At 32.6% G+C, this 10,354-nt stretch overlaps 1 protein-coding gene across 3 annotated transcripts in view; it reads right to left on the reverse strand.

Moving 5' to 3' along the window:
• LOC100180972 (histone-lysine N-methyltransferase 2A) overlaps positions 1-10,354 on the reverse strand; it is a 33,540-nt gene that overhangs the window by 21,151 nt on the left and 2,035 nt on the right. For 2 of the 3 annotated variants that reach the window (XM_018813624.2, XM_018813623.2), the window contains exons 3-20: positions 10,050-10,171; positions 9,550-9,650; positions 9,059-9,271; positions 8,516-8,674; positions 8,061-8,161; positions 7,292-7,536; positions 6,229-6,368; positions 5,630-5,785; positions 4,846-5,019; positions 4,339-4,488; positions 3,882-3,906; positions 3,729-3,776; positions 3,140-3,255; positions 2,597-2,770; positions 2,090-2,207; positions 1,836-1,913; positions 1,407-1,514; positions 753-978 (exon numbers count right to left, since the gene is read on the reverse strand). In XM_018813624.2, the coding sequence (XP_018669169.1) occupies positions 753-978; positions 1,407-1,514; positions 1,836-1,913; positions 2,090-2,207; positions 2,597-2,770; positions 3,140-3,255; positions 3,729-3,776; positions 3,882-3,906; positions 4,339-4,488; positions 4,846-5,019; positions 5,630-5,785; positions 6,229-6,368; positions 7,292-7,536; positions 8,061-8,161; positions 8,516-8,674; positions 9,059-9,271; positions 9,550-9,650; positions 10,050-10,171 (2,454 nt within the window). The remainder of the gene's footprint in view (positions 1-752; positions 979-1,406; positions 1,515-1,835; positions 1,914-2,089; positions 2,208-2,596; positions 2,771-3,139; positions 3,256-3,728; positions 3,777-3,881; positions 3,907-4,338; positions 4,489-4,845; positions 5,020-5,629; positions 5,786-6,228; positions 6,369-7,291; positions 7,537-8,060; positions 8,162-8,515; positions 8,675-9,058; positions 9,272-9,549; positions 9,651-10,049; positions 10,172-10,354) is intronic. The other variant, XM_026836276.1, reaches the window with a different exon arrangement.

Consider the following 10,354-nt stretch of genomic DNA (forward strand, 5'->3'; position numbering starts at 1 on the left):
AGAACAACAACAGCTTTGGTCTTCATTAAGATGTAAAAACGAGAATTCCTCAAACCAATGACGTTGCGCACTTCTTCCAGACCCATCTTTTGGCATGAGTTGAGGTAAAACTTGTTTTTCGGGCAAGCACAAGTCGGACGGTTTTGAGGCACATCGATGCTGGCTAGTGATCTCCGTCACGTGCGATAGAGGCACCGGTGCCGACGAAGCCAACTCAGTTGCACTTACTTGACTTACACTACCTTCACTACATTTTCTTTTTTTCGCCGGAGAGAAAAAAGCTTCCATACTCGGCTGACTCATGTTTTCACGAACGCGGTTATCAATAGTTCGCGATAAATCAGTTTATTACAGATAAATATTTTATTGTAGTATAGTTTTCATATATACTTTTACTATAAACAAAGCCCCATTGTTGCGTGTTTAATATACTTTATGAAAGCATGCGTATGGCGCATGCCAGTTAAGGTTCAAAGTCCAAATCCAACGAAACAATAGGCTGTATTTCGTCATAATGCCATTTTTAATGTTGCAAAACCATACGGTGAGACGTTTTTGATCGTAACGAACGTTTACTTCGAACGAACTTAATCGCGTAAATGCGACGACGCCAATACAGCGTTAGGTTTTCTGCCATCCTAGGCATTCAAACTGGGGTGGCATGCCACCCCTGCCACCCCGGAAATCGACGCGTATGACAATGATAAAAACACAAAAAATATTTTTTCTAAATCAAATTATAAAATACCCACCTTCTGCTGACATGTTTTATCCTTGGCCCCCTTCCCTTAGTATCTGGTGTTGTCTTTTTTTTGCTCGATTTTGACGACTTTGTCGATTTTGCTCCTGGCTCTTGCTCTGTTGATCCAGATGATGAAGGAGGAAGATTATTCTTCTTGGAGGAGAAGTGATGAGGAGCATCGGAAGACGAAAGATTACCGTTACATAATCCGTTCTCAAGAACTTCAAGAACAGGAGCTGGGAAAAGATTAAAATTGCACCATAAAAAATTACTAATAAAATAGAAAAAAATGTATAGTAGGGTGGGGGAAGATGGGACACCTTTTTATTCTATTTTCTAGTCCCATTTAGTAGTAAACAAAGAACATTCAAAGAATTATGAAACTATATCTTCACGACTCCCATAGACCATTGTTAATTGTTTAAAACACTATCAGGATATTTAGATATTCTGTGCTAAAGGTGTCCCATCTTCCCCCATCCTACTATATAATCTGATACTTCATTTAAAATGTAATAAACTCATACAGCGCCATGGGGGTTTAAGGGTATGGCGACTCCCCCTCCGTTTAAAAAGATTAATGAATTTAGTAAATTAAAACCCAAGATTGTATAATTTCTTAATTTGGAAAAAAATTAAAGAAAAAAAGATGATTTTGACTTACTCTCTGCATCTTCAATAATGTCCGGATGTGCAGCTTCATCCCATACAGGGACTGCTCCGAAGAGATGATAAGCTTGCTTCCTTGGAGGACTGATGTTTAACTCTTGATCTGAGAAGAAGATCAGATTAATGGAAGAAAAAAGAAATTATTTTTCCAATATTTTTGAATTTTGTATTATATTTGAATGGGAGACTGAAGATGACATTTAGGCGATATATATATTTTTGTTAAACAATTTTTTGTATATAATTTTTGTCTGTTATGTTTTCGTAGCACTAGATCCTTACTGTATTTCTTTACACAAGAACCGTGTAACTCTATGAGCACCAGATCTGGGTCAGGTTTGCGGAATTTATTACAGTTACTAATTTTAAGTTTTATAAATAGTAAGAATTATAAAATGAAGGCAATGAATGTAGGAGGCCTCACCACTTTCAGAGGAGCTTGGTCTTCTTATTTTTTCCGGTTTCTTCATTTTTACCATTCCGTCATTAAACTTTTGTTTGGCTGTAAATATGAATAAAAAAATATAAACATGAAAACAAAATTTGGAAAAAAAACAGGTTTTTTGACGTTAAAAATTTGTTGTGTCTTGCCCAAGAACACTTATGCCTATCACTATTAGTGTCGATTATCAAACCAATGTATTTATAGCTAAAACACGATTCTAACAACGCACTCACCCATCTTTTTACCAACTTTTACCACAAATTCAACAATTGGAAGATTTTTATTGAGAAAATATTCTCGTCCCGCTTCGGTCAGTACAGGGCGCAAGTGAGGCAACACATCTTCTCGAACCTTTATTTAAACAAACAAATATTTTAACTTAAAAATATGAACAACAAATTTCTAAATCCATTTATCTGATATTTGTTTGAAAAAATGTCCCCAAAAAATGAGAACATTAGTTGAAAAAATTTTATTACTGTAAAATGAACACTTTTATTATAAAGAAAAAAATTAAAAATATGTATAGTAGGGCGGGGAAGATGGGACACCTTTTTATTCTATTTTCCTGTCCCGCTTAGTAGTAAACAAAGAAAATTCAAAGAAATATAAAAATGTATCCTTACGCCTCCCATTGACCATTGGTAATTGTTTAAAACATGATCAGGAAATCTGAATAATTTTGTATAATAGCCCACCCTACTATATATATATATATAGTCTTATACAGAGCAACATACGGTGTTTGAAACGATGAACCCTCTGGCGCAGATTGACTTGAACTTTGCACGAATAGCAACATTATCATGTGAAATATGGAATCGATACATGTTGTAGATTTTGGTCCATTCACCGAGACCAAGGTAGGCAATACCATGGAGTATGTTATGTATCTCCCAGATTTCCCAACGAAGCTGAAAAAGTCACAGAAAACGTTTAGTTGTTTGTTAATTTTTGAATTGTTTAACTATTAATTGTTTTTAAATATAAAAAATCTTTTTTACAGCATTTTGATATAATTTTTATCTAACCAATAGGTTTTTAGAAGCAATTTCCAATACAAAAATCATTTATAAGAATTAAATATATATATATATATAAATATAAATACTTTTTCTAGCACACAATATTTTTTATTTTTTTCTATACTTTACTACTATAATGTTTAATATGATATATTACTGTTATTAATTTATAAAGAAACCAATATGTCCATTATTATACAGTATAATGAGTACATAGTATACTAGGTAGCACAAAATAATTGAATATAGCTTTAGTACCTTAACCTGTCTTTTCCTTGGTTTAAGCAAAGTCATAAACACACGTTCTGACACCCCAAGGTAAACGTCATGATCAACAATTTTGTTTTTATTCACAGATTTGTTGCTACTTTGTCCTGTGTGTGGTTGAATATTAATTAAATGGTGTAGAAGTTATTTAGAAACAGTAAAGATCCTTTTTTTCAGTATCTTGGTAAAATTATTTGTGTAATTTTTTTAATTTTGAACCCAAAGTAAAATGCATTTAAAAAAACGATTAAACATTTAACACTTTTAAAATTTTTAAGCGTAAAGTAAAATATAGGTGACATAGTTAAAATGTAGTTAAAGGAATAGCCTAACGGAGAACCTCATAGATTAATGTGTTGTATGGTTCGAAGTATTATTTTAGCTGTGCTTGTTAATTAAACCTTTTAAAATAACAGCAGAGTAAGTAGCTGCTAAAGGTACAATAACTAAGCCCTGCTGCTTGCAGGCTACACGTTTAATTTTAAACATTATAGCAAGCATTATACTTTTAAATAATACTGTGTTTGTTTAGAATAGATTGTTTAACATACATAATTTTGTAATAAAGAAAAGGGCTTACCATTTAACTGGGTCCCAAATATCCTAATATCACTACACGCTTCACCAACTGAAATATAGAAGCAAAAACATAATATTGAGAACTTATAAAACACAAAATATCATCCAACAAAAAGATAACATAAATTTTTTTATGACAAAAACTTTGTCTTACCTGGTGGGGCAGTTACAAGTTGTTCCTAAAAAGAAAAAAAAGTTATTTTTTTGGTAATAAGTTTGAGAAATTGAGATAATAATATGTGATGATGTATGTGTGTCTGCATATTAGTAGTGAATATAAAATATTATTAAATTATAAAATTTGATATTCTGCTGGTATTTTCACAGGACTGTAACAAGTAAATAGAAGTTTTTAGTAAATAAATTTATTTTTTTAGCAAAAGAGCAATTTACTAGAAAATTTACCCTTATAAAGTGCAACAAATAATCCAAAAAAAAAGTTATAATTAAAATAAATACAAACAAAAGATAAAAATATATTGAAAAAAATTCAACTTAGAAAAAAGTACAAAAAGAAGTTAAAAAAATTTATATAAAGAAAAAAATTACAAAATAGAGCAAATAGGTGGTTGGTGCCATATGTGCTTAGTCTCCCATGTATTGTAGGTTACCTTGTTAATATACGCACGACCAGCAGATCCAAGATGGCAACTCACATTATGAGTGAGACCTCGAACTTTAAGCTCTAATGGCGAGAAAACAGTAACGTTCGGGTTGTCGCTTAGTTTTGGTTTTAGTTGGAGTAGGGTGGAACTTTTTACCTGTATTGAGGGATGTGTATTAGTAAGGGTGTAGGAAAACGCTGGCCTGAGTTACTGATCTCATAGCATGCAGTAGTAAGTCACACATAAATTGAAAACAAAAAAGCAACATAAGTTTCAAGAGAATATAATGGTATTCTCGCTAGTTTGGGTTTCAGTTAAATTAGAATCGCATTTTTGTTTGGATTTAAAATTCAGTTGTGGTGGATTAAATAATACATATTAATATATATTATATATATATATATATTTGTGTTTTTATTTTCAAAGTGACTTACTAATTACTATAGATTTTTACTATTATCATGACTCATGAGAAAATAAAACTATTGCTAACACCACTAAAGTTAACAATACCTTGAACTCTGCATTTAGAATACCAAGACTTCTGCACTTGAGTGCCTTTTGCCGAACACTCAACCAGTCTCTATGTCCATCCTTAAAGTCATAATGTCGTGCCACTGTTGTCCAGGAGTTACCAAATGTATGGCTACCATGGAGAATGTTGTGAATTTCCTGTGCTGACCATGCCTGATTGAACAAATGAATGTAACTTTTTTATCTCCGCCTGGCCGGAAAACGACAACGACAGTCTTATAGATGTTCTGTTTCATACACTTCGTGCCCGCTAAAGAGTTACCACTTAAAGAACTTTTTGTGTGATTTTTCGGTTTTGTGTGAATGTATAATTTGGACAACTGGTATAACAGCTGCCTACATAATGTAACGCGATAATTTAGGCCTAAAGCCCAGGTCCCATGGTGCGTCTTACTGTGGGACCACATCCATATAGAATGCTTACTTTTATATAGATATACAAAATTTATAAAATCACTCTAATTCAGTGCATAAAAAGAGGGTTGGAAAAAATAAGTGTAAATACATGTAATAATATATATCTTGCGACAAAATGAAAAGGACTGCTATATGGTACCTATTACGATCAAACGCTTGAAAAACAGCTATAGTTCTGTTAGGCATATGTTGGTAAACTGTCATTGAAAAATATTGCATTAAAAGTGCATCAAAATCATTGCATTAAAAATGATGATTGTACAATTATGTGAGACCTAAGAATGTAATTCTGTGGTCAACAGATAGCGACATATAATCAATATAAGGAGTGGTGAAATAGACTTACTTCTGTATTGTCTCCCGCATATCTCTCACTTAATGGCTTGCCAATCTTCTTCCATATATGGTCGGGAAAAAGTTCCGGTTCCTCCTCAGTGACTTCAATAGTTTCAGGAATATTTTCGCTCTGTTGCGATTTTGAACCACGTTTTTTAGAATTTGGCTGAAACATTTTAAAACAGGATAACGGTTTTTATATGAATATAATGTGGTTATGGAGTTTGTCTATTAATCTAGGCAAATTAATAAAAAAGCTACTGCATAAACGCCACAACAAATTTTAAAGTTCTAATGTAACTATCTCAAGTCTGAACCCAATATCTCAAGTCTGAACCCCAATTTCAAATCAAAAACATTGCTTTTTGTGCAAATTATAAAGTGGCAAAAACTAACATTATACCAGATTTTAACTTTTCAGAATTTTTAGGTATTTAATGTAAAAGTACAGAATTTAAAAGTTTCTGATTCAGTGCCAAGTAATACATAATTATCTGATAAATTATGACTATAAAATATCAGTCTTTTCCATGTCAAATTATACAGTTTACTGTGCCAAATTCACAAAAATACATTTATCAACCCAGTAGATGTAAAACTCTTACTCACAGCTTTAAATGTTGCTTCCTTTATAAAAGAAGAACTCATGTTATTTGGATCTTCATCACCAAGAATAAGAGTCTCAGATGACGTTGGATGTTTAAATCGAGCTCTCTTTATTAATCTTCTTGCGTGGCTGTGACTGTGAGCTTGAATAACAACAAAATTTAAAGCTTATAAATGGGACAAATTATTTTCTGCGTAGATATAATATACTTGCATGGCTCTGACTAGGAACTACTAAAACAATATGCAGGAATTTAAGGATTAAAAATAATTTTAAAGCTTGGAAAATGGGACAAATTGTTTGATATATATACTGTGCAGATTATTATAAATTTGTTATATATAGTAGGTTGGGGTAAGATGGTCTATGTTTTTATTCTCTTTTATCATCTGGTTTGGGAGTAAAGAAAGAATATTTTCAGAATTATTTAACCAATCAGTTCAAAAAGTGCGTTGTTGATTGTTAAAAACATGATTACGAAAGATGGGATATTATGTTCTAACGTTATCCTTCTTATAATATTTATACATGTATATATATATTTTTTTTATTTAAAGATAACCACACATAGATAAGCCAAAATTTGCACTTTGAAGACAAGATTTTATAAATAATCTTTTTTTATTAAAGCTATATTTATGCTCATTGTGATGAATAATTAATTTATAAAAGTTCATTCCTGCATATTTAAATAGAATGAATCAGAGAAGAATTGCGTCATAGTTTTGCTGAAGTTTTGGAATATTTTTTGGTGACAAAAATTGGAGTGGGATTTATATGTTTTGCTTTTCAAGCCTAAAACAGCTTTAACTCTGCTGTTAGGTGCCTAATTAAACGAGCAGAGCCAAAGTATAAAGTATTTAACACATTAAACAAAGCTTCACTTTGTTTTACAGCTATGAAAGTAACTATAATTTAGCAAGATTTTATGCAAAATTTAAAAAAAATTATGTTGGCTAACTTATGGGCCTTTTAATTGGGTAATGAGCCAACTATAACCTAAATACCATAGGGTCCAGAGCATGACCCCCTGTAGGGTCTCACCAATACAGAATAAAAACCAACCTTTTCTGTTGATTTCTTTAAATCTTGAGCCCGATTTTGATCGACCAGAAGTGTTTGAGTTATCCGATAAAAATGTTGGTTGTTTTATTAAAGGTTTCCTTTTCTTGGATTCCGGTGATTTTTGGGAGATGCCAGTCTTTGTGGGGGTGAGGGGCTCGGCAATTTGAGATTCTTGTCGAGAAATATTGACACTGCAACTGCTGGAGCTTGAAATCAGGTCAGAAGTTGAAGGTGAGAGACTTGCGCTGTTGGGTAAAGGTTTTATGTTGTTATAGTATGGTGGGGGAAGATGGGACACCTTTTCATTCTATTTCCGCATCCCATTTAGTAGTAAACAAAGAACATTCAAAGATTTATTAAACCGTATTCTCATGACTCCCATAGACTGTTGATAATTGTTTAAAACACGATCAGAGTATTTGGATTTTATGTGCTAAAGGTGTCCCATTTCCCCCCACAGTACTACATGGGTAATTACAATTTAGTTTGAGATTGAGCTTAAGACACAAAAAAGCTCCAAAAATACTTTTTAATTTTAATGTCTATAGGTTACAAACATTTTAAATAGTAATATATTAAGAAGAAATTATCAAGTTACAGGTTTTTAAGGTGTTTTAGTGAAAAATGAAAAGCTTCTACAGATTTATAAACTATTAATCAAACTTAAAAGCAAGATATACCTAAAAAATCTGTAACTTTGTATTAATTTTATAAAACATCATTAACATTTATTGGATATAAAACATAGATTGCTTCTAAATAAACTTACGGTGGTGTATTCTCCGTGGTATGCTGGTCAACCAAATATTTGCGATTTGCTTTTATAATTCTTGATGACCGTGCACTTTTACTAGGAAGTATAAACGCTTTCTGTGGAAATATTAAGCATTACGTTCCTAAGTATATAACATGCTATTAAGAGCTGGTATATTAATATGGTATAATTCACTATCATAAGATCGCAACCAATAAAGTAAAACATATAATAACCTTCTATTTCTCATAGGCATCACATTTTTTAATTTTATTAAAATCTGGGATGACATTGCTAAAATGCAGTTACACTCAGTCATCAAACAGTATAAACTTTATTATTATTGTGACTAATTTAGTATATATGGCTATTCTCATTCGCATAGACACATACATAATAGCAGGGTAAAAGCAAATTTTTAAAATCTTGGAGACTTGACATCCCTAACATTAAGCCTATGCTATTCCTACCTTTGTAGTTTTCTGTTTAGTGGGTTGAGCAGGCAAGCCTTGTTCTTCAACGTTTCTTTTATTTTGTCGATTAGCTCGAGCAAGTAAAGCTTTAGCGATAACATGCGGGTGGCCTGCCCCCTTTCTATTTCCACCCACTTCGTCAAAATCTCGGGACACCTGTATTTTATATTGAAAAGTTAGATATGTATACACAGCCAGAAAAAAAAAACAGGGGAGGGGGGAGTTTAATAAAAAATGTTATTTTAATTCTTTTTAAATGGAGGTTGCCACAGCTGACATCTCCTTCCTGGAAACTGGGGTGAAAAAACATATTATATCAACATGTTACCATCGTTTAAAAAGCTGGGGTGACACCCCTGTACCCATATTGTTACCCTATGTAAACATTTAGCCTATTCTAATCCATGTGGGCAAGGACCAGCGTGGCAAGCCATGGGTCCTAGGATTTAAGCCAGGATTGGACCATTACCCTAAAGTGTGTTAGTGTTAACCCCCAAAATATTTAGCCTACTTTACAGTGGTAGCTAACATCATACTTACCTTTTTAATTTTCATTGAGGTTCCACTGAGTGAAGATACATGAAGTTGGGAGTCAGTGTTTCCAGGTGGAATAAAAGTTGCAGGTTTGATTGGTGAACGTGCAGCACTGACAGAGGAATGGTCTTTTGCAAGGTAAATATCGGAAGCATACTGAAGCGATTTAACACTGGTGTCTTTCCGTTTTGCAATTTCTTCAGCACTGCATTCGCTGTCCTGTGATAAGAATGAAGTGTTAAATATAGTTGTATGATATGGGTGATAAAAATGTTTTTTTTATATGGTTTTAACACATTCTTTGGTTACAATGCAAGGCCCGGGCAGACGTAAAGGAGAAAAGACAAAATGTTTTGTTATAGCTGTGTTTAACCCCTGGGGTATTGAAACAACTTTAACCTAAATCCTAGGTCACATCATGGGCCCTGCCATTGGTCCTCAGACTCCTCACCCATATAGAATAGAATGTACAAGCCTAGATAAAGCTTTAGGCTTACCTTGTTTCTAGCTTTGCGACTCAACCGGTGGAAATCCAACTTAAAATCTTTGTATTTTAAGAATGCTGAATCAGAAGAACTGCTGTTGCAACTTTCTGTGTCTGAAAATCAAATCACACTCATTTGAACTTAATTGTAATTGTAAAAAGTAGAAGCAGGTCATTTAAATGATTCATCAAAGGGCATAGCGCAGCGTAAGGGAAATTGACATTTTCAAAAAACATTTGGCATTTAGTTTCCTATGTTAACAGTGGGAGACATCCAAAGGAAGCAAGATCATTTTCCTAATAAAGTCAAACTTTTTCCAAAAAATTATTTTCAGTTAAAAAAATTATAAAAACCTAAAAGTACTATTAATCGTTTTGGCCCAAATAATTTTAAGATTTGGATTTTTTATGAAATTTAAACTTAAAAGTTTGAAGATTATTGAAAATAAACAATGAAGGAATCTATTTGAATATTGGATATGATTATAAAGTTATCAACATAAAATTATCAACCTCTGCTGAAGTTGAGACTTCTGTCTGGAGATGAGAGAGGACTAGATATTGTAGAGTGAGGAGTTTCTTGTGATGATTTATCTGAAGGTTCATTCGAAACACTATGACGCGCATGTGATAACCTGTGGAGGTATTGCATAGGTTTATATAGGAGTTATATGGTCAATTGCCAATATTCAAAACTAAATGCAACAATATCCTATTATGGTTAAAACTTAAATTATATAGGTACATGAATACATCTATTATGAGCATAACCTATATTTCTCTACAAACAAAATTGATTTTATGCTTTAGCTCTTACT

Source organism: Ciona intestinalis, chromosome 10 (genome assembly GCF_000224145.3).
Source record: "Ciona intestinalis chromosome 10, KH, whole genome shotgun sequence".
In the NCBI taxonomy this organism is placed as follows: domain Eukaryota; kingdom Metazoa; phylum Chordata; class Ascidiacea; order Phlebobranchia; family Cionidae; genus Ciona; species Ciona intestinalis.